The following is a 25,332-nucleotide window of genomic DNA, read 5'->3' on the forward strand; positions in this document are numbered from 1 at the left end:
GCGCGCACACATCCAACTGGCACTCCCCATTCAACACTTAAACAAATATAAATCATAGACCTTCCTCACAGAGAATTCCTGCTCACTTTCTACAAGCACGTCTGCTGCTCCTGTGCTTCCCCCCACGACACAGGAGGAATAATCCCATTACTTAAAAACTTGTTCGAATCCAAAGCTATCATCTATCATCAATTACAATCTGCAAATATAATACGTGTCTTTTTTTTTTTTTTACATTTATTAATTTTGTATTGTAAGTGCCATTTTCCACAAAAACAGCATGTGGGCTACAACTGCCTTTTCCCCTTCTTCTTAATTTCTAATTTAAATAAAATAGATTTTTCGATATTAATATCGATTTGATTCGATTAATAAATGAGAATCTCGATTCTTTTATGAATCGATTTTTTTGGCGCACCCATAATATATATATGTATATATATATATATATATATATATATATATATATATATATATATATATATATATATATATATATATATATATATATATGTGTGTGTGTGTGTGTGTGTGTGTGTGTGTGTATATTCAAAAGAAACGGTTTGTTTGCTTCAACTACAAATATTCTCGCTTACAAAAAGTAAGGCTATAATAGTGTCATAAAACTATCATATTGTCATTTTCAAAATGGTGTTAATAAGATGTACTCAGAGAAACATGACTTGACTATCCATTTTATGGCATTCACACATTTTCTGTCGCCTACCACGCATCATTTTTTATTTATTTTTTATTTTGGCAAGCATTCACTGACGTTTCAACTAACGCCATGCACGTGTATATGCAGGCAACATAGGCCGGGAATGGCGTATAATGTGGAGAAACATTGAACATTTATTTTTCTTGAAGGCACCATTTCGTGCTTGAAAATGATTTACGTAAGCCTTTTAGTAGTTTTATGAGTTAGAACACGAAACTTTTTTTTTCTTCATGAGAAGCCTTCCACGTGACACAGAAGAGTCTTGAAGGCCGTCAAGGGTCACGTGCACGTACCGTCAGCAAAACGGCAAATATTTTCTGTTTGTCTGCAGCATAAACATTTAAACCGTCATTTTAGTATTAAGTCTTGTATTGAACTTAAAGCGTGTTAGCTGATGGAAATAAATTGAAAAATATATAAGTCAATACATTCAAAGGACACCATTTTTCTTTCTTACTTTATTTGCAACTAGGAGCCGGGCAACTTTTCTCGTTGTATTGGATTTAAGGTTTACAAAACGTCAAACTTTCGCCTAATTTTTAATAAAATGCATTATTATTATTATAATTGTTGTTATTATTATTATTATTATTATTATTATTATTATTATTATTATTATTATTATTATTATTATTATTATCGTTAGATATTTTGTTGATGTATCTGAGTAACTCCAATAAGGCGAATTAAGTACTATTTGCCATTGCTTTTATGGCATATTTCTAATTAATCTATGAGCAGAATTTAATATAAATATGAATAGTGTTATTGGCCACAGTATTAGTGTTAACGACAATGAGCTAATGTGTTTTTGTTTGTTTGACTGATTGATTTCAACAAACAACAAAAAAAGACCTCTGCAGTTATTTAAAATTTAAACATCTTGCAAAATATTTTCTTTTGAATTTTTTTTTATGTGTGTGACTTAACTCATCCTCTTGGAATAAATGGCCACTGAAATGCTTCACACGCGTCTCAGGCCTGGCCTGTGTCTGGCCTTTATTGCTCTTTTTCGTGGACATATTGGCCTACATTGAACCGGAAAAAAAAAACAAAAAACATGTTTTCAAATCCTTTACATTTCTTTTTGTAGAAAGAAGTCTAATCGTTTCAATATCATGTTGTTATAAGGAAATTAACATTTTTCACAAGATGACTTAATGATGATCTGGAAGCGAACTAAATCTTCAGCCAATCATGATTTACGAAAACCACGTGCATCGTTGCTGAAACAAATGCAATTTGATCATCCCCTGGACCAGTTTAATATTTTCACGGCTGTGCAATTAAAGCAAAATCACAGTTTTCAGTGCCAATGTTCCAAGTAGCATTGGCTTTGTATTCAAATATGTTAAAACAAATAGTTTCCAACGAGACCTCACGATCCGAAACAAGTTGGCCACATAATGACTGTAAATTGTGTACGAATTCCATTGCCAATAACATATCTCATTACTGTTGACCTCGCAGCTCATATGGTTACATTGAGTTGTGCGTGTGCGCGTGTGCCAGCAGACCTACTTAGCAGGCCCATTGACATTAAAGACAAGTAAACAGAGCCTGCAGTTGAGGCCAGTCGAGGGTGGAAGGTTGGCCATTGGTCGGAGAAGTCTGCGAAGTCGGGACTCTCTCCTCCCCCGGTTGTTATAGATGACGTAGTTTCTCTCTCTCTCTTGCTCACAACTATAGCCATGTATGTTGAGTCGGTTGCGCACAGACGGACGGACCTTGTCTTCTAACAGTTCTGATGCTGCAAGGAGACCTGCAGAAGATGATAAATTGCATGGTGAGAGGAAGTTAAAGTGGGGAAAAAAAGAAGAAGAGGCGGTCCGTGTTTTCGGATTGGATTCATTGGCAAAAAGTTGGAAGAACCATGTCGACAGTTGGGGGGCCTTCGGGCAGCTGTAGACTGGACTAGCCCGGCACTTTCTAAATCGGAGGATTGCCTCTCTCATTCGTTTGGACGAGGCGGATATTTCCTGTCGCGATGTGGAGATTATTCGACGTGCAAACATCTGGTCTGAACAGTCGTTAAGCAGCGATTTAGCGCCATCCCTAAAGGTTCGGTGTGGGCTCCAGTGTACCGTGCACGTGTGTGCGTGCATGTGTTTGTGCACGCGCGGCAGCGTCTCACGATGAGTTTGGTATCAGGCTTTCCTCACCATCCCGTCATGCACCACCACGACAGCCACCACTATTCCTTGCACGCGGCCGCGGCGGGTCGGTGTCACGAGGACACGGGAGCGCCTCCATATTTCACCAGCTGGCTTATTAGCCACGCGGATATGTCGCCCACCGAGTATGGCCTCGCACCGGGCTACAGTCCCGATTACCACGGCAACGGTGGCACGGGGACCGTAAGTGGCCTGGATCCTCACCACCACCATCACCACTACGGTCACGGCGCATTAGTTCCCGGGGCTGGCGCCATCTCAGTGAACGGAGCCCAGGTGGGCCTGCACCACCACCACCATCACGCACATCCCCGGACAGTGAAGCGGAGACCGACTGCAAACCGGAAAGAGAGGCGGCGGACTCAAAGTATCAACTCAGCTTTCGCGGAACTGAGGGAGTGTATCCCGAATGTGCCCGCCGACACCAAGCTGTCCAAAATCAAGACGCTTCGGCTGGCCACCAGCTACATCTCCTACCTGATGGACATCCTGGACAAGGACGGCCAGCACGGGGACACGCAGGCCTTCAAGGCCGAGCTGAAGAAGACAGAGGCGCGGGAGGAGAGGAGGAAGAGGGACACGGTAAGGCCGTGAAGGCAGGGCTGTAAAAACTGAAAAGCTTCACGAATGTCATGTTTTGTTTTAAATGTAACTTAATGTACATTTGACAATTATAGCCTGATAGAGTCGTCTAATATTTAAAGGCAGACTTAAACTCTATAGTTTTTTTGTTTTTGTTTTTTAATGATGAAGAAAATAATATGCGATGTAAAAAATAATCTAAATAAATAGTTTGCCATGCACCTCAATGATTTTGGAAAAAACGCATATGGGCTAGTATTTAGTGCCAGTAGATGCAAATTCCAAGTTCATAAAAATACTGAACTAATATTGTTGTGTATAGGCCTACAGGACTGTCTCAGAAAATTAGAATATTGTGGTAGTCCATTATTTTCTGTAATGCAATTAAATAAGCAAAAATGCCATACATTCTGGATTCATTACAAATCAACTGAAATATTGCAAGCCTTTTATCATTTTAATATTGCTGATTATGGCTTTTTTTTAACTTGGTCTGAGGAAATATTCTAATATTTTGAGATATGATATTTGAGTTTTCTTAAGCTGTGAGCCATAATCAGCAATATTAAAATAATAAAAGGCTTACAATATTTCCAGTTGATTTTAATGAATCCAGAATGTATGGCATTTTTGCTCATTTAGTTGCATTACAGAAAATAATGGACTTTATCACAATATTCAAATTTTCTGAGACAGTCCTGCATACTGATTAGTGATCAAAACCATACTGTCCAGTAAATTGGTTTAATTGGAAAACCACGCAGCTAAAACAAATACATAAATAAAAACAACCAAATCACGGAGAATAAAAAAAAAAAAAAGAGAAACACCCGATATTCTCGATTCTCCTGAAGCTGGGCCAAACAACAACAACAACAACAAAGTTGTACAAGTTCAAGATTGCGCGAAGTCAAAAGGAGCAGTGCCAGAAAATTGTTTTCTACGCAGACAGCTTGGAGCCAAGAGAGTAGTTCAGCACAGAAAATTCCCAGCAAGGATTTTCTGTGATGTTGTAGCGGCCGTTTCGTTCACATCCGTTTGGGCCTGCATGATTCTGCATGTAGGCATCAAGATTTTTTAACCCCAACATTTTCAACTAATTCCATTTTTAGATGCTTGCTATTCATTCAATCCGTTATCGGTGCATAGCACCCTGCACGCAATTGTTTAGTAACTTTGTGGGTTATATTCTGTATTGCATGCAAGTTTGAATCCAGCCATGACTTGCATAATAGACCCAAACGGCATTAAAAAAGGGGGGAAATATTAATGAAGTCAGGAAATTTTTCCAATATTCCAAATACTTGTTGTCCTGCATGACGTATTGTAAAGCAGCACTGCAAGCAAAAACACATTCCTCAGATAGTGCCAGAAATCATTCCTCGGGTGGAAAACAAGTATACTTAAGTTGACTTGAACGTGATCAGCAGTTAATGCTCCACTCTGCGGCTCCAATTATAAGGGGTTAACGCTTATTGGGCTGATCCATAAGCTTGCCAATAAGACGGAAATCGAGGAGGCAATGACTGAGCAGCACAGTTGATTACGTCATTTAAGTCAATCAAAAATACACGCACACGCTGTGTCCTTTCCGACGTTAAGGCACATATGGAGGTTTGTTTCGTTTAAATTGAAACTGTTTATTGATGTTTGGGACTGTAGATTTCATCTTAAAATCAGTGTGCACGTTAAGTCCAAAAGTGAAGAACATTGTGACTATAGGATGCCTGCTAATTCGGGAGTTCGCCTTCTTGGTGGGTTGGACTTCACTTCAGCGAGTGGGTCTACATGTTCAGCTGCAATTTCCCATGCCAGCGTAACTTTTAGCATCAACAGCCAGAACTGCAGGAAAGTGCGTGCAGGCATGCAGAAATGAAGAGAGACTTGGCGAATGAATGCGTTGGAAATTGTTGAAATGAATGCTGCAATTTTAAGAAAGCTGCTTTTGTTAAACGAGAAATTTGTGATTAAATATTGAAACAAAACCCATAATTTGTCATCTGTGTACCCGAGTGCAAATAAAATGTACATTGTCGGTTCATTATTAGGCCTATTTATAAAACTTATTTCTCCAGTATGTTTGGAATATTTAAAGTTAGCATGACCATGAAATGTAAAACATATATTACAGTGTTGGCGCTATTGTTTCAATCATTAAGTGCCGCTGCATAAAAATTCGTTTAGCGAGCAAATTACAACAGCCAAGTAAGAATACAGCCTTATTTCAAAATAATCATCTGAAAAGCTGGGCTACGCGTGTGTAAATTTTAAACCGAATTTTAATTAATTGTGTTTGTTCAACACGCACAAAACAAACAAACAAACAAACAAAACAAAAAATGTTGGTATGTTCTGTTGCTGCGCGCACATAATAATTTATAGGTGGTGAATTATAAGTTTTTTTTTTTTTTACATTTATTTTTTTTGTTAAATGTTATGGTTCAAGTAGACGGGCAAAGATGGGACCAATGAAGCCGGATAAAATAGTGATATTAGCTTGTTATTTCAATACGCGTGAAGCGTTCACGATAAATATTATTTATTTATTTTATTTTTTTAAACTTTTTTCATACATTACATTCGAAGGCATATATAAGCAAAACAAACATGCGTTTTGTAATGTGAAGGAGGAAACCTATATTGGCTTTTTTTTCAATTTTGTGTAGTAATAATTATATTTTATTTTAAATATATATTTTTTATATTACAGAAAATAAACTTTTGCTGCATTTCTGCTGTTTCGTGTTTCTCCTTGACATGTTACGTGCTGGAAAACTACTGAGCGAAAATATTTTTTTGGAAAACACTATGTAAATTCACTTTTTTTGTGTGTGTTATTTGTCCAATTTCAAAGTAAGCCTGATAGTCGAAAATAACCAAACACTCCATCTGTCCCAAAACAGGACGGATGGAACTGTGCCTGTGATTCTGCATCTCGGACAAACTCGTGTTTTAATGTCATTTGTCTGCGTTCAGGTGGATAATAACCCCAAGACAGCTTCCTCGACGTCATGCTCATCATCGTCCTCGTCTTCAGTGGGCGACAAGAAGACGAAAGGGCGCACAGGATGGCCCCAGCACGTCTGGGCTCTGGAACTCAAACAGTAGCCTCGCTCCATCCATCCTGCAGGTCGATTGCACTCCGTTCTCCGCTGCTCGGATTCGGCAGCGAGATGATCTTCACGCACTCAGATGAACTTTAACAAGTCATCGAATTTTGCCTGTTGGACGCCTCTTCCCCTCAAGGAAAATGAAGAAATTGACCCCACGCAGTACGTCATGGAGGTTTATTAGTCCCCATCCCGGGGCGGTTTTCTGCTGTTACGTTTTCGAACTGTAAACCAATAACACTTACATGAAACATTGCAATCGGAAATTGAGATATAGTCACCATATATAGCCTATGAAATGGTCATCGCCATCGTCACTAGCGCGTCAGTGATGAGAAGGTTAAATAACAAATTGAGCCTGTTTTATCTGCCGATCCATTTTACGAGTTGGAATATATCGGGATTATTCGCGGCACCCACCCAAAAGCTCTTCCTTTAAAGAAATGAAAGTGAACACAAAAACTACCTGAAGATATCTGAACCACTCATTTAATCCCACGCCACGCATCCTGTAGGAGGTCAGTTTACTCTCAGCTTTATTTAAGTCGATATATTTATGTGCAATGTGGCTGTTTGGGCGAGACAAACTGCTACTCCACTGAATACCAAAAAGACATCTAATATTTCTCATTACCATTTGTTATTTGTGAAGTTGTACTTGTCTACCTGCAAGATTTTTTGTCTTGGTTCTCTCTGGGCTGGGATGTACATACATATTGTGACGTCACTGTGATGACAACGTGTCCGTGTTGTGAATTGAAAAACGTGGTGGTAGTGTAAATAATGCTAAATATAGGCTGTAATCTGTGTTATGAATTTAATAAACCACCACATGTTTACATGAAAAGCGTATTTTTTTCTTAGCCGTCGTTACATATTTGATTTATTTTGATACGCACATTTCACTTTAATTAATGACACATAGGTAAAAGGATAAAATAAAAATATAACACCAAACTTTTACGTTAAATCCAGGGGCACAGGTTAAATAAAAACTGTCTGGAATACCAATCAACCACCGTATGAGCTCAAAATATAAACAACACATTTACACAAATAAGAATAATTGTATAAAAGGTACATCAAATGTACATAAAACTAAAACACTATTTTTGGGGATTTTACTTAAAAGCATATCTTGCATAAAATTATAAAATTCTTATAAATATAACATTCTGAAATTATAATATATAAATAATATACATAATATAAAATTACATATTTTTTTTGTTTTGCATTTATCTTAATTCAGTAAACAACGAATGCCATTTTTAATTTCTGTCTGTAGATTCTCAGTGTTTTATTATTGTGACATATGCTGAACATTAACTGACGATTAACTGTCACATCTCAATAGGCTCCAGGCATGTAGGATATGATAACTACTTTCATATTTTTTTTTTTTTTTGTGAGGAAACGCAGTTATTATTTATTTATTTTTCTGTTTCTTCATCTCCCTCCCTCTTTAATTCCGCACACTAAAACTGGCACTGCACTGTGCTGTTGGCATACAATTGTAACTGGAGTCTTACTTGGCAGAGAATGAGGTAACTAAGAATCATTAATAAAATAATGAGTTTGCCAAATGTTGGTCAGTAAAACTGAAACGAATCTGTATCAAATGAATTAGTTAAGTTTTTATTCTTTTTGTAACCCTGCAGTCACATCACAATGCTATTAAGAAATACAAGTATTGCCATGGTTCAGTGTTATTAAGAACATTGTTGGCATTTTGCGTTAACCTTGGGAAACACTTGATCCGTTTCTCATTTCAAAATAAGCTGCCCAAACTAAAGCATCTGTTTTAATGACATCTGCCAGAAAGTTTGGTTGCTTTGTGAGCCTCTTAACCATGTGCAGTTCAAAGATAATATACTCATATAAATATCTTTAACATGAACCAGTGGTGCTGGGATTTTATGTGATCATCCACCGCCCATTAATTAAAAAACTGAAATCACACCATCTTTGAATATATCCACCAGCCAGGGCCCTTAGCAAGAGTTTTATTTTAAAGTGCTTTCACTTTTCATTTTATGTGTTGAAAGAAAATATCTCTTTAACACAGAATAAACAATAATGGTGTATCAGTAGCAAATATTTAAGTAGATATAATTTCTGAGTTCTGACAGTCAAAATCTTAAAAAAAAAAAAAAAAAAAAAAAAAGAAAAAAAAGAGAAGAAGAATGCTGGCACAGCTGTTGCTGTTGCTGTTGCTGTTTCATTCTTGAATCAGTGTAGGGATGAAACTGGTTACTTTCGTTCTCCGCAAATGACGCCATTATCATTGTGCAACTGTGTGAATGGTATTACCTTGTAGCAGTGCTTCTCAAATAGTGGGGGTGGGGTGGGGTGGGGTGCCCCACGCGAGGCTTCGTCAAGGGGGACGCGTTTGACCTAGGGGAATATGCTTTTTTATTTAGATTTTTTTTTACTGTCTTAGAATAAAGTGCAATTGCACCTCCACTACATTAGGGGGCAGTGGCGCTCTCATTGCGCAGGAGTGTGCGCAGGGACCATTCACTCAGTGGTGTAGGGGTTTTGTTTGCACTGAGCATGCACGCTTTGCACACAGCACAGAGTATGAAGTGTAGGCACGAAGTGTAGCAGACCCTCAAGTGACACCATGAAAAAATATTTAACAGGGATGAGAAGACAGGCGGAGAGAGACGGAGATAAAGAGACAAACGAAAGTTGCCCGAAGACGAGGAAATGCGGGGGGGGGGCGGGGGGGGGGGGGGGGGGCGGTGATGGGTCGCGAGATGTTTTTCTTCTTCCTGGGAGGGCATGACAGAAAATATTTGAGAAGCACTGCCTTGTAGAAACATTGTGACTGAAGTTGCAGGCTATTTCCACTAAGGATGTAATGATTAGGGCTGGGTATTGATTCAGATTTCCAGAATCGATTCGATTTGATTCACAAGGGAACAGGCTTGGAAGCGTTTGTTTGTGTGTTTTGTGTGTGTGTGTGTGTGTGTGTGTGGGGGGGGGGGGGGGGGGGGGGGGGGTAACAATATAATCGATACATGGTTTTATGTATCGATATTGGGATACGAAAAGGCGTATTGATACGATATCGATATTTTGAACCCAGCCCTAGTAGTGATATCCAAACATCACAATACGATATCAGGATATTGTGGGGTGGTTGGCAATACAAAAAAGGGTCACAATGTGAAAAAAGGAGCTCATACTAAAAACATGTACACAATATTGTGCTTTTGTACATTACAGCAATGCATATAAATAACCTACAATCTCTACTAATACTTAATATTGAGGCACTTACTTGCTAATGCAAACACATTGAGTTACTCCACATATTGACTCGGTTCAAAAGCATATTACATGCCCCTTCATCTGACCAATAACGAGGATATTAACCATAGAAGGGCCAAAACATGCCTTGTGAAAATTAGATTGCACTTAAAAAAAAAAAAAAAAAAAAAAAAAAAAAAAAAAAAAAAAAAAAAAACTAGCCATCAGAGGGTGCTAGAACTGCACAAATAGAAATCAGCCTGATTTTTTTTTTTTTTTTTTTTTTTTAACAGATATGCTCCTTTTACAGTTTTTTTTACGATTGCATAAATACTAAAAACAATCAACACCTTACACTTAAGGAGCAAAACACTGGACCAGATTTTCACCACGATAAACACAAAGTCAGCCTCACATTTTTTTTATTTTTTCAGAACAACACATACAATGATTTGCGAAACACTGAACACAGTTTTATAAAGGCATGCCATAATGTCACTTGACATTGACTTGACAAATCGCCACACGCACATTAGCTGTTTCAACACATGATTTCTTTATTGTCGACCAACCAATCAGGTTTGAATACTACAAAAATGCAGCATGTAAGTTCATCTGCTTTCAACGAAAATGCAATAAGTCAGAGGAAGAAAGTGAGTGTGAGAGGGGGAATCCGTGGAGGACGAGTAGGAGGTAGAGGTGGAGGAAGAACTTAAGTATGAGGAGAACGTGCTCAAAGAAGAAGAGGACCATATTTTCCAAATAAAATTCTTGCAACACTATTTGATCATGTCATCAAGCATGGATTGAAGCTGAGTGAGGCCTTCCAACAAGACATTGTGTTTAAAAAAAAAAAGAAAAAAAATCAAACGAGAATATTGCCTATGATGTTGATGAAATGTGCTGGTCAGATCCAACCAGGACAGGGATAGGCAACCCTGGTCCTCGAGAGCCTCAGTCTTGCATGCTTTAGATGTCTCCCTCCTTCAACACAGGTGATTCAAATGATCAACTCATCAGCAAGCTCTGGAGAAGCCGGATAACAATCCTCAACTATGTTGGAGAAGGGAGACATCTAAAACACACAGGACTGAAGCTCTCTGGGACCAGGGTTGCCTACCCCTGAATTCGGCGATTTATTTGAATTATTTTATTCTTTTTTTCCTTTCTTCTTTTTATTTTTATTTTTTACAGTAATATTAACTCTTTTACTGCCACGTTATTAAAAAAAAAAAAAAGCCGATTTCAGGCATTTCTAACTCTTCTTTCAAGGCAAACAGAATGTTGTGTGCTTTTACTACATATACCAGGGGTGGCAAACTGCGGTCCTCGAGGGCCGGTGTCCTACAGGTTTTGCAGATTTCCCTACTCGAAGTGCAGCTGATTCCAATTAACAGGCTCGTTATCAGGTTTCTGCAGAGCTTGCTGATGAGCTGATCATGAATCAGCTGTGTTGAAGAAGGGAAATATCCAAAACCAGCAGGACTGCGGCCCTCGAGGACCGGATCTCGCCACCCCTGACATATACAATGTCGGTACCAAATGAAAGATTGTATTCCATTCTTTTATTACAAAAAAAGTATGTTTATACCTTATTACGTTCTTTAGTAATCATTATTTGAAAATAGGTCATTTGAGTGATATTGAGCGAAAATTGAAAAAAAAAAACGAGCTTAGGCTTTCGTTCGATTTCATCCGATTCCGTCAGATTCTGTCATGTTTTATTGTAATTCCATGTACTGGCAGCCTATTGAAAAGAGATACAATGCTGCCATCTGCTGGCCATCGTTAGTGGCTGTTTTTGATTCCACAACCCATTGACCAGGCAGCGCTGCACGTAGACTGGTTCAAACAGAGTTAAACCTTATGACACGTATGTATGTCATATGGTAACATAATATGGTTTATATACATTTGTCGAGAGTCTGCATCTCGTGTGCATGTTCGTGCAAATTGCATTTAGCATTTTTAAAATCCGAGCCCCTTTTGTATTTCGTGCTTAAGCAATCGTAAAAAAACTAATATCGTGACATGACGACGACGACGAGATATTGTGGCAGTTTGAATATCGCGATATCATGATGTAACCCACTTCAGAGTATGTACACCTCACTTCTTGGTTCGTAGGAGCTGAGAATTTAAGTAATAAAGTGACACAGGATTTACATTGCAAAATTTGAACTTTTAGTTTGAACAGCATACGAAACAGTTTACAGTATGTGCATGTAACCCATGAAGTGCTGCACCGGCCCCTGCGCACTGGCGAAGTCTGCGTTGTGATATTGGGGATGTGTTGTGGTGCGGAGAGAGACAGCACAGGTATCGGAATGTGGCTGAGATGATTTCGCTTTAATCTCCTATTCCAAATCAAAAAGAAACTGACCCAAGATGGACGCCCACCCAAACACAGTCAAAATTACGGCGTCTCCAGAGGGACAAAAAGAAAACAAGCTACTTGTAAATTAAATTAAATTGTAAAAGGGTGCCATCCTGTGGCAGCCTCCAGTTACTACCCTACATCCACCCCCTCGTCGACTGATGGCGTCCCCGCCATCAAAATCCTATCCACAGCAACCCCAAAACAGCCGGTTTATAACGTGTTCAAAAGAAATGCATTCAGTTAGCCATTAGCTAACAAAGATGCCACAACGAAACGAAAGCAACACCAAAAAAAAAAAAAAAAAAAAGAAAACCACCACACACATTTCGATGTGTAAAATTATGCAAAGCATGCTGCTCTCTTTGTTTTGACCCTTTGCCACAACTGCCGTCCCCTTTCTAACCTCCTTTGGTCATCTTCCAACTCCACCACTTGTACCTCGTAAGATAATCTGGTTGGTGGACGTCGGTTTCTAGATGCATTTCGCCGAGGTACTCTGAGCTCCACTAGGGCCATGTCCCCATTGACATCATCACTCGCCTCCGTATCATGTTGGCCCGTGCCTGTGTCTAACAGTTCCATATTTGAGTCTCCACTCTGGTCCACTGTGTCGGGCAGAAGACTCTCCTCACATTCCTCATTCTCCTCCATGATCCCAACATCCGCTGCATCGGACTCAGCCTCAGAATATCCCGCGTCTGGATTCAGCTTAACATCCTCACTCCCACCATCTGGTTGCACTGGGAGGAACATACACTGGGTGAGGAGGTTGCGGTGAACCACTCTTTCAGTTTCATCATCTTCAGACCGCAGGACATAAACGGGTACGTTTGGTTGCTTTTTTACCACAATGTATGGACGTGATTCCCATCTGTCTCCGAGTTTCTGCCTTCCCTCAACATGGCATACCTTAACTAGGACTCTGTCCCCAGGACTGAAGGCTTGGCTCCGTGCTCTTCGATCATAGTACTTCTTCTGCTGGCCTTTAGCATGTTGAGATGTCTGATTGGCCTGCGCGTAAGCCTGGGACAAACTGTCATGCAGCGTTCGGACATAGTCACTGTATTCACAGGCTTCGTTGGTGGAATCCAGTCCAAAGATGAGGTCAACCGGGAGTCTGGGATGCCTGCCAAACATGAGGTAATATGGGGTATAACCAGTGGAATCATGTTGTGTGCAGTTGTAGGCATGTGTCATGCAATCCAGGTATTCATGCCAACGGGGTTTCAAGTGTGGCTCAAGTGTACCTAGCATGTTCATGAGGGTCCGATTGAACCTTTCAGTGGTCCCATTACCCTGGGGGTGGTAGGGAGTTGTATGTGTCTTAGTGATGCCAGTACACTTGCACAGCTCTCTCACTACAGCACTCTCAAAATTGCGCCCTTGGTCGGTATGCAATTTTGCAGGGAATCCAAAACGACAGAAGAAGTTCTTCCACAGCACCCGAGCTACCGTGATAGCTTTTTGGTCTCTGGTGGGGTAGGCTTGGGCATACCGAGAGAAATGATCAGTGACGATCAGGACGTTTTCAATGCCTCCTCTTGACTTTTCCAGCGTCAAAAAGTCCACACATAGCAGCTCCATTGGTGCACTGCTGTGGATGCTGATCAGAGGAGCCCTGTTGCCCGCAGTGGGAGTCTTCCTGAGGCAGCATCTTTCACACTGTTCGCACCACACCTTAATTTCTTGGAACATCCTTGGCCAGTAGAACCTCTCTTTTATCATTTCCAATGTTCGTTCCAGCCCCAAGTGTCCTGAGTCATCGTGGAGAGCTTTTTTTTACTGATTCACGCATCGTCTCTGGCAAGAGTAGTTGCTCCACTACACCCTTATGCAAGTCTTTGACACGGCGGTACAGGATACCTTCCTTGATCACCAACCTCCTCCACTCCTTTAAGAGAATGCACACACCTCTCCCCGCCTCAAGCCGCACACTACGAGTAGGTTTCTGGTTTCGACTTTTGAAGTGCGCCACTGGGCCAATCACAGGGTCTCTCTTCTGCTCTGCACGGATCTCCTGTTTCGTCATGGCTGGGAGTGAATCGGTTCCTACATCACTATAGGGCTCCGGTACCTCCGGGGAAGGTGTGTTCTCACCCAGAGGGTTTACAGGCACCGGGGTGGCAGGCACCAGGGGGGCTCGTGGCCCATCGAGGCCCTGTTCACTGAGTGCGAATTGAGGACAGACCTGCAAGGCTTGAGCTACTTCCTGGTTGGACAGACGAGAGAGTGCATCAGCATTCGAGTTAGTCTGACCCCTCTTGTACTGGATATCAAAGTCAAATGACGAGAGGAGCGACACCCACCGCTGACCAGTGGCATCCAGTTTTGCTGAGGACAGCACATATTTGAGGGGGTTATTGTCTGTCTGGACGGAGAATTTATGCCCATAGAGGTGGTCATAGAACTTATCTGTCACTGCCCATTTTAAAGCGAGGAACTCGAGTTTATGTGCAGGGTATCGTGTCTCTGGTGGGCTCAAACCCCTGCTAGCATAGGCGATGACTCTTTCAACCCCATCTTGTACTTGCGCCAGGACAGCTCCCAGCCCTCCTCCAGAGGCATCAGTCTGCAGCACGAACGGGAGACTATAGTCAGGGTAGCCCAGCACCGGAGCAGTCACCATTTTATCCTTTAAGGCCAGGAACGACGACTCAGACTCATCAGTCCATAAAAAGGGTGTTTCAGGAGCCACTTTCTTCCTTCCTCTTTTCTTCTTTCTGGGGTTGCCCGAAGTGAGCCGATAGAGTGGAGCAGCGATGGTGGAGTAGCCAGGCACATAGCGCCGATGATATCCTGCAAACCCCAGGAACTGCAGCACTTCTTTTTGGTTTGAGGGTCTTGGCCAGTCCTTCACTTTACTGATTTTCTCTGGTTCAGTCCTAATGCCCTCAGCAGACACTAGGTGACCCAGATACTGCACCTCTTTCCTCAGGAGCTGACACTTTGAAGGCTTCAATTTCAAGCCATGCTCCCGCAGGCGATCAAACACGAGTTGCAGCCTCTGCAAATGCTGGTCGAATGTTTTTGAAAAAATGATGATGTCATCAAGGTAGATTAGGAGATGAGTGAAGTTTAGATCTCCAAAACAGCAGGTCATGAGCCTTTGAAAGGTGGATGGGGCATTCTGCAAGCCGAAAGGCATTCTGTTAGCCTCGAACAGCCCCATCGGTGTGCTGAAAGCAGTCTTGTGCTTGTCCGGTTCAGCCACTTCCACTTGCCAGTAGCCAGATGTTAGATCAAGTGTGGAGAAGTACTTCGCTTGACCCAGGGCCTCCAGAGCCTCCTCAATTCTCGGCAGAGGGAAGGCATCCCTCGTGCTGCAGGAGTTCAGCTTTCTGTAGTCGATGCATAGCCTCAATGTACCATCTTTTTTTGTTACAATCACAACCGGCGATGCAAATGGACTTTTACTTGGCCTGATAACTCCTGCTGTCTCCATCTCTGTCAGCAATTTTCTCACATCTTGCCACTGTGACGGGGGAATTCTGCGGTATGGGATCCTGAATGGTCTTGGATCAACAAGTGGGATTTCATGTGTCACGGTTTTGGTGCAGCCATAGTCCAACGGGTGTTGGGAAAAGACATTTCGGTTCTTTTCAATCAGCTCTTTCAGAAGAGACCGTTGGTGCTCATTTTCCACTGCTGCTTCACTGAAATCCACCTCACTCTTTGTCACCACTTGATTGAGACTCAGGCAGGCTCTTTTGCTCACATCATCATTGCACTTATCCTGTGCTTTATCAGAGAACTCCACAACGTTGTCCAACAGGAAAGCATTGGCTAGATGTGTGTAAGGCCTAACAGTGATGGCATGGTGAGACAAGTTCACGACTCTGACAGGAGCATAACCCTTCTTGACATCTGCAAGAACTTTTGCCACCAAAAGATTAGAGGGAAGCTGCATGGAGGGGTGGCTTTCAATGATAGCTGTGTAAGTCTGTGTTCGAGGGCCAGTTTTTATGTTGCACCTCAGGTCCATTTCCTTTCCTGCTGGAATGTGGATCTTGCGACCGACGTACACAGCAGGACCTACCAGGTCATCGGTTTCACCTTCTTCTGGGCCATCAACGGACTGAAAAGCTGTATGCCACTCTGGGTACAATTCTTCAACTTTGTGGAGGAACTGAGAACCATATACAGCTTGAAGGCGACTTTTTGCAGCACGGATGACATTGGTTCCTACAAGCAGCGGGACTGTGGAACGGTACTCGGAGTCAGGAACAACAAAGGTGGGGACGGCCTTGAGCTCATGACTCCTCACTGTTAGATCAATGTGAAGGACACCATAGTAAGGCACCGGCTGGCCCCCAGCTCCTTCAATAGGGATACAAGAAGACTGGAGGTTCTGCTCTCGAAGGATGGGATGCTCACGCCAATATTTGTGTGTGATGCTTGTCACCTGAGAGCCAGAGTCAATGAGAGCCCTACACATTAATCCAGTAACACCCACTTCACCCTCATTCCTGGGGCCCACCAGTGGGGGGCCCACATCCTGCTCAGTGGTCAGCTCATCTTGTAGGGCAGGGCCTTGGTGCTGGCCCATGGTTGCCCCATCAACCATGGGCTCTAAGCATTTAAAGGATGCGGTGACTGGGGGGGAAGTACACTCCTCCGAGGGCTGGGGCAGAGCTGGCTGTGCCCATCTGGGGGGTGGTAACAGTGCTCTTCACACTCGGGCTATATGCCCCTGCTTCCCACATCTGTAGCATGTCGCACTCATAGCTGAATTGGCATTTAATGAGGAGGGTCGAAACCCGGGAGAGGGTGTAGGTGTGGGCGTCCCAATTATTTCTTCTAAGTGCGCCAGCTTTTCCATGTTTTTCTCTTGGTTGAGGGCCAATCTTTTTACCATCTCAGTTAGCTCTGTGAGCTCGGATGCATGCTTGGAACCTTCCACCTTCACATTACTGGTATTGGGTGCAACGTGTACCTGTGTGTAGGTTTTCTTCGACTTTTGCGGAGACTGGAAATTTCTATTCTCTTTTGACATGTTGCGTAACTCAACTTGCAGCTCTCTGAAGCTTAAAAGTCTGGGCTTCATTGGCGCGATTCTGGCAAACACCTCCTCATCATTAAGTCCTCCCAGGAATTGTCGAGTTAATTTACTGTCACGGTCTGGGAAGGGGTGGCCAATTCTTTGTGTTTCTTCCACCACTCTCAGCGTTGCTTCCAACGCTATGGCATATGAGCAGGCTGATTCTCCAGGTCGTTGGCTACGTTCATAAAAGTCAGCTAGAGGATCCAGAGAGCCATGCGCATCACCATACTCCGCTCTCAGTTCTTCAAATGACCTCGCTGGAGTCTGTTCATCAGGTGACAGGTTCAACACTAACTTTCTTGCTTCGCCGCTTAGATGACGCACCACAGTGGAAAAACGGAGGTGTGCCGGCAGCTCTAGTGCCTCCAAAAGGTACTGCATATCTCGTATCCAATCTTCAACAAGTGTCTTGCTTTCAGCATGACCCGTAAACACTTGGACATTTTTAACTTGATGTGTCTGCACCAACCCACCGTAAGCCAGTTGTTGAGAACCTGGGTAAATGACAGGTGAGGGCATGTGGGCACTGGAGGGTTGACGTTGAGCAAGAGCATTCATAAAACTACTTGGATGCACAGTGGGGTGAGGAATGTTTGTTGTATGCGCCGGGATGGACACCTGGGGTGGGACTGTGTTCTGACGAACTGCACTAGCCATGTTTTGTGGAGTGGGAGAGCCTGCACTGGGACCCCACATACCTGTAGATGGGTGTAGCGGGTAGGAAACACCATCTGGCCCTTGCTGGTATGGAATGGGTGCTAATGCTATACTAGCTGGAGCAACTGACTGAGTAGGATGGGGGTCTTGGCGAGAGGCATTCGAATATGCAGTCTGGAAGCTGGCCATGGAAGCATGAGGCATGGGGGTTGACTGTGAATAGTCTACGAATGATGGGACATCCGGGTTACAACTTTGTGAGGTATTGCGAGCCTCTGTTAGGGGTTGCATGCCGGTTCGTTGTTCACAAGGGTTAGTTTGTTGGTAATTTAGAGAAGGCAGATGTGATGTAGGATCATCAACAATGACTTCAAGTGGTGGGGTGCGAGCTGCTCCCACCCGGGGTACTGGGGGAGTCATCAGCGCATCTAATGGAGGCATAACTGGTAAACCATAAGGGGGCCCATTTGAGTAGTGCCTGGGAACTGGGGTGGGGGAAGCTAAGAAATGAGTCATTGGAGGCTGGGCAGAAGCTCCTAACCCTGGAATAGTTGGTTCTCTATTGGCATAGAGGGGCCACACAGTTGGTGGGGGTGTTAGCGCTGGATGTAGGGACTGACTATGTGTCTGTGGTCCATATGCATTGCGCTGCGTATGAGTGTCAACAAAGCTGGTGTTATACTCACCGCATTTGGGTCTTACTACCGGATGAGGAGGCGCGGTCTTGTCATCTGCCATCGTCCTCGCACACTCGTGAAAAATCTAAATCCTACCCTACTTGTGGTTGAGGCACTCCACCAGACTGAAGAAGGATAGGGAGCAGTGGCAGAGGGTCTTTTTGAGCCAAACCGTGTCACTAAAAATTCACAAAACAAACACTTCAGTACACAACAGAAAAAAACTAAAGCAAAATTATTTTGTTGATGTCTCAGAGGGCCGCATCCTGGTCACGGCACCAAGATGTAACCCATGAAGTGCTGCACCGGCCCCTGCGCACTGGCGAAGTCTGCGTTGTGATATTGGGGATGTGTTGTGGTGCGGAGAGAGACAGCACAGGTATCGGAATGTGGCTGAGATGATTTCGCTTTAATCGCCTATTCCAAATCAAAAAGAAACTGTCATTACAATTACGCAGCGAAATCCAAGTAATACACAGTATAATTTAGCAAAGCAAGAAGCGCTCACTCACACAACACAAACCACAGCAATTAATGTAACTAATATTTCCAATCTCACTCCTGCACACTAAATAAACAAGTTAACACACATTAACAACAAGAATAATTGAACAAAAACCCTGGATGATCTATTAAATCAAAGATATAAAATGGATGGTCGAGACAAACATGCTCACCTACTCCAAATCAAAAAGAAACTGACCCAAGATGGACGCCCACCCAAACACAGTCAAAATTACGGTGTCTCCAGAGGGACAAAAAGAAAACAAGCTACTTGTAAATTATATTAAATTGTAAAAGGGTGCCATCCTGTGGCAGCCTCCAGTTACTACCCTACATGCACAAGACTCGGCAATAAAATAAAAAGAAAATGTCCTTTCCAAAGTGTTCCTTGCGGAAATTGTTCCGTGCGGATCCAATTTTGTCCGAGTCAAAAGTCAAGGGGGAATAGGCAAAGTCATAGAATGTCTCCAAAGGTGATCTTTTTGTCGGTTAACAAGATGATTATCACGATCCTACCGCAAGCCGCTGGTTAGGAAGTGTGGCGAATCTTCCTTGTTCGTCGTGGGTAGCTCACCATCAAACGTATCACTGATGCAACTTGTCGGAAGACTGGAGCTTCACCAATCTTTCTGGCATCACAAAAAAACTGACCAAGGAAGAGGTTTTCCACCCAAAAAGCGTGGCAGTAAAAAGTCTCCTTCTGAATTCCCGAACTTCGTTTTTCTTGGTTTACATCCAAAATACACGGAAGAAATCAGAGGCCAGTGTTCGTTTGTATTTGCGAAGTTAAGCTTCAGTCAATATTTCAGAGCACTACTTCCGGTTTCTTTACAAATAAACTTCCGGTTTTCAAAATAAAATTACATACGACTCCAAAATAAAATACAGTGAGTGCAAATAATGATTGGAAATTAATAAGGATAATTTGTTAACCCATTTAGTTGGGTTACATCGACATTCGTGATTTTGTTACATCCCTAATTTCCAGACCAAACCAGAGAGAAATCAGGAAGTGGATGAATATTCAATTTAGAGCCCAATTGGTAGTAATCCAAAGAACAAGTTTATGAAGTGACTGGATCCCTCTTGTCAGCATTTTCTCATGGTCTTCCAATATAATGTGGCTCTTCATAGACTAACATATGTGATGTGATAGTCACTGTTGCATTTACATTGACAGGCACACCTGGATAAACTAGAAGGCCATTGATCCCTCTCTTAAATAATAAACTGTTTGCTAGTCTGTGTGTGAATGGGTTCAAAATATGACCTACAGTATCTCAAAGCAATCAGAATGCCTAGCAGAAGTAGTACAACACAACTCACTCGTCCCCCAGGACAGTTATTGGCTTTCTGGTTGTCTCGTAGTCATTGTATCTGATGGAGCTGTCAGTCATCTACGGATAAGGTCTTATCTGGCATCCCAATTGGTATGTTGATGGAGAGACACACACACACACACACACACACACACACACACACACACACACACACACACACACACACACACACACACACACACACACACACACACACACACACACACACACACACACACACAAAAAACATGCTTGAGAGGCTTTTTCACGTCTCGACAAAGACTGACGTGAGACGTAATGGCTAAAGTCAGACTGCACAATAGATAATTGGCGAAAGATCTGGCGGTCAGACACTCGTGATCTTTTAATGATCCCCTTTGGCAGTATATATTTTCCATTTGTGGCTTTTGCCCTTTGATAATTTTCACAATTAATATGAAAAAACACAACTTTCCCTTACACTTTCAGTCTAGTGTGTGGGTATTTTTTTTAATTCAATTTATCAGCAAAAATAAATAAATAAATAAATAATGGGTCTCACGTTGCATTACTTTTTATAACAACTCTGTAGTCCTCACAGTCTGCTGAAAAAAGGACAAGCGTCATGTTCAGCCTGGGCACGTGAGAGTACACCACCGTCAAAACAATAAAAGGGACCACAGGCCTGACCAGTACTGTATGGTTGATCTTGAATGACATTACAGTTGCTCATTAATATGCACGAGGTCCGAACTTTCATACAAACATTTAGAGTGGCGACACCCACATATGCATCATTTTGGAAGGGGTCGTCCCAAGCATTAAATTTCAATAAACTATGACTGTGCGTGAGGGCCACGTATAACACACCAAACACGCACACACAGGGTGATTAAAAAAAGAATGACCCTATTTCATGATCAAATATTCTATGAAGGACTTTTGTGTGATCTTGTATGGTTTTCTTTGATTGATAGCCAGTCTTATCTGCAACAGCCATCACAGACTTACTGAAAATAATGCTAGGTGCGCCTACGCTGAATTATACGCATACATGACGAATGTTGGCGTGCAATGCAAGGGTCATGTTTATTTTGTAAAAGTGAAGCTTCAAGTTTCTGAGGACGCTGGCGTACAAGACTAGTGAGGAAGGACGTACTACAAACTACTTTTGTGTCGGCAACTAAAGAACCACCTGAAAAAAGAAACCATGAGACCCACATATGGTTGGGCATCTAAAATGAGGTAGGATTTTGCTTTCCTTTTTATTCTGCTGCAGACACTGTTCAAACAGGTGGCCCATTCGAAGCGATATGTCAGCGCATCTGCCGTATTGGATGTGGCAATTGCATTTGCCATTACACCAGAAAATAATTAGTAAGATTGACTTTGAATAGGATAATATAATCAAAGGAAATAGTTCTGTTTTAATCCATTGAGTTGTGGCTTGATGATACATCTCCACGGAGAAACAGAAACGAGGCATCTTTACAAATAGCTTCACTTTGCCTCATCCAATATGGCTGCGGCATCAACATACTCACGATGCCACTGCAGTCTACTGTATGTGCATGTACTGTAAATGCTGTCTATAATACTGTCAGTGGGCACCATTCAATGGATAGATGCACGGCAGTTCTACATAAATGTATCCAAACTACTTTCCTTACATCATCGCAGCCACCCAAATCACAACTGCTGTTCTTCTCTCTGTGCACTTGACTGGTGATCGTGTGAGAAGACTAACTCTGCAATAGAATTTCTGCTTACAATGCCAAAACATCTGGCAGACATTACTTTGTGCAGACCCCTCCCCTTTCTCACCCCGTCTTTTCTTGCTTCCACTCCTGCCTTTTGTGACGCACTTTTCATTCATAAGGGGGCGCCATTTCCACCCTTAATTTCTTGCTCATTTTATTTTCCTCTAGTTATGTAATTACATTGAAGCAAAATAAACAGCCATACAGCTTGAAAATACAAAATAAAATCTGAAATAAAATCAGACAAAGTCATGATGAAAATCAGGTTAAAAAAATAAATTACTGGTGAAAGGAAGCCATAGATTTACAACTCTTCAACAGAAAGCTGGAGATTCTTCCTTCACTGCCTTTTCATCTTCCTCTTAGCCTCCATTTCTGCTGCCACCTCTGCTCTTTGGGTTCCTATTAAACACAGGCCTACCTTAAACTTGTTCATTCAAGACAAACACTTTTGGAGTATAACACTTTGTGTGGAACTAGTGAAGAACAGGGGCATCAGGTTTTAAAGACAGGGTGGGCTAAGGCCCCATGAGATGCAACATGTGAACAATTAAACAAAGATGCAATGCTGTGTTTATATATTTAAAAAAAAAAAAAAAAGAAAAAAAAAGTAGTTTGACAGCCTGGGCCTTTAGCATAATAGCAGTTTTGGGCTAGCTACTACTACAAAAAAAAAAAAAAAAAAAAACTCGATTGCAAGTTATTTTACATGCAACGTATCCCAAGCTACCCACCATAGAAATGTTGCTATAACATACAATAAAATGACAACAGGGACTACTATACTACATGTGGCGACTTCACAATAATGCGATGGAATGGGCTGACAACGCCACCTTGGGGAGACACCCAAGGAATTGATTTTAAAGGGATCTTTCGGCTTTTTTAACAATCTCAATTTCATCCTCACCTCCCGTGTGTGCGATCAGCACTGACTTACCCCTGACAGCGTTCGGTGACACCAGTTCTGGTCCGGTGTTGGACGAGAGGAAAATAGTCCAGCAAGCTGGCTGGGGTCTCGGAAATAAAGCGTTTTTCTTCTAAAAACTATTTGTTTTCAAAAGTGTGATACATTTCCATCACAATACTCCTTTCCTGAAAAAAGTCAGACGCCATTACCGCCAGCCACTACTTTTCTGTTCGTTCCTATCACTGTGCGTCGCCCTGTAGACAGCGAATTGACGCATTGCTGCCAGCCGATCCTTCCGCCTGAAGTTGTTTGCCTTTTCGGCGGAAGTATCAGCTAGCTGTCTGCAGTGCATCGGTTAGCGCTCTACAGGGCGCCGCAATACGAACCAACAGAAAAGTAGTGGCTGGCGGTAATGGCGTCTGACTTTATTCAGGAAAGAGTATTGTGATGGAAATGTATCACACTTTTGAAAACAAATAGTTTCTATAAGAAAAACGCTTTATTTCCGACACCCCAGCCAGCTTGCTGGACTATTTTCCTCTCGTCCAACACCGGACCAGAACTGGTGTCACCGAACGCTGTCAGGGGTAAGTCAGTGCTGATCGCACACACGGGAAGTGAGGATGAAATTGAGATTCATGTTAAAGCCGAACGATCCCTTTATTTAAAAAAACCAAAAAAAAAACCACACACAATAAATGTGACAGTCACACACTCCCGCCAGTGAAGGAGGGGGAAGTGAACCCACAACCAGGGGGGCACAGCACACAAAAAGCGGTCGCCACCACCGTTGAGCCTGGATAAAAAGAGAAAAAAAAGGGGAAAAAACAAAACAAAACACAAATAAGCAAATCAATCCAACGAAAACAACTTAAATCAACAAACCCACCCAAATTAACCCCAATCGAACAATAGGGAAATATTAAAATAGATATTTTTAAGAAATCTAATTCTCTTAAAATACAGTCCACGCAGACAGGTCGCTGGCCAAGTCAGCCGAACTGGAACGTCTGCGACACCACCGAGTAGTTCGCTGGCTGGCACCGACGAGAGGCCAAACAGGCTTGCCCAGGAGGAAGGGAAGGCGCTGCGGCACCACGGGGATCAGCCGCGCTCCAGACGGCGAGGGTTCACACAGTAGTAAAGGATTTTAAACAGCACAGCAACAGCAAGCAAAGCAAAGAAGCCGCGGTCTAACGGCGATGTCCGTCTGCTCCCCACAACACGCCCGTCCCTGTCACAAGGTTAACGATTAATATCAAATTCTACAAATACAATAAAATCCACCTGCCAGCAGCACCCGCAGGAGAAGCCAACATTTCACGCAGACAGTCTCAATGAAGACCGCAAGGCAGGGCAGGGAGGAGAATTCTGGTAAACCAGGCATGCATAATCTACCAAAAAGAACAAAAATGTATCGCACCAATAAAGCGATCAATAAGACGCTCGCTAGCCTACCTGAGGTACACATGGTAACAAACGCCGAGGATGGCAAGACCCGGAAGTGGGTGGGCCTCCACGCCAAAGAGTCAGTCCGCAAGATAGTAATCTGCCAGTTTTTATAGTCAACGTTGAACTGGACTAACCAATAGTGATGGCAAAATGAAGCCCCGTAAAGCAGTGAAGCCCTGCAGTGAAAAGCGTCACACACACGTAGGGGCTTCAAGATGATTCATTTCCTCGACTACGCCATCATGTGGACAGAAAAATGTATAACATGCTTGGTGCACGCAATAAAATGGTGGGGTGTAATTTTGTAAATCATGCTCTAAATACAAAAGAATATATATTTGAAGAGTGTTTTAGCATGAATTGTTGTGTTACTTTGTCTATGTTTGTGCTTATGCAACAAGTGAAAATGTGAAATGAGGTAAAATAAAGTGCTTATTCATATTTATTTAAAAACAATATTTTTTCCAAAGTTTTTGGACTCAGGCGGTTTGTTTGTTTTTGCAGAGAATTTCACCTCCTTTGGGAAAAAAACTCTTTCACATGGTACTAATGAAGCAGGGGTGCATCGATATGAGATAGCAAGTTTGTATAGAATTGGACGCGTATATTTCTGTGATTCCAGGACTGAAGGGGACTTTCAACTGTGAACAGAAAAATGTGAATTTTATGTGTTGTCACATTTTATTTTATTTTATTATTGGAATCTGTTAAAATAGTACTGTAATTGCAGTGCATTATTTTCTGAGGTGAGATCTGCTCAAAGTGCTCCAGTCCCAAACAAGGGAAAATCTCTTTCTTGCTGGTTCCA

General features: G+C 42.3%; 1 protein-coding gene and 1 long non-coding RNA gene across 2 annotated transcripts; one reads left to right on the top strand and one right to left on the bottom strand.

The window, feature by feature from the left end:
* The first annotated feature begins 2,550 nt into the window (after positions 1-2,550).
* On the top strand, positions 2,551-7,378 carry hand2 (heart and neural crest derivatives expressed 2). Its single transcript, XM_077524874.1, has 2 exons — positions 2,551-3,477; positions 6,454-7,378. The coding sequence occupies exons 1-2, from the start codon at positions 2,857-2,859 to the stop codon at positions 6,583-6,585; spliced, it is 753 nt and encodes a 250-aa protein (XP_077381000.1). The 5' UTR covers positions 2,551-2,856; the 3' UTR covers positions 6,586-7,378.
* Positions 7,379-22,452: 15,074 nt separating this feature from the next.
* On the bottom strand, positions 22,453-24,591 carry LOC144020205 (uncharacterized). The gene is made up of 3 exons (XR_013283826.1): positions 24,531-24,591; positions 24,360-24,466; positions 22,453-22,564 (listed from the first exon to the last, which is right to left on the bottom strand). It is a non-coding gene; the product is annotated as an uncharacterized LOC144020205 (long non-coding RNA).
* Between the last annotated feature and the right edge of the window lie 741 nt (positions 24,592-25,332).

Source organism: Festucalex cinctus, chromosome 6 (assembly GCF_051991245.1).
Source record: "Festucalex cinctus isolate MCC-2025b chromosome 6, RoL_Fcin_1.0, whole genome shotgun sequence".
NCBI classification, from domain to species: domain Eukaryota; kingdom Metazoa; phylum Chordata; class Actinopteri; order Syngnathiformes; family Syngnathidae; genus Festucalex; species Festucalex cinctus.

Coding starts and splice junctions, on each gene's coding strand:
- hand2 (XM_077524874.1), top strand. CDS start 2,857: ATGAGTTTGGTATCAGGCTTTCCTCACCATCCCGTCATGCACCACCAC. Junction 3,478..6,453: donor AGAGGAGGAAGAGGGACACG/GTAAGGCCGTGA, acceptor GTCTGCGTTCAG/GTGGATAATAACCCCAAGAC.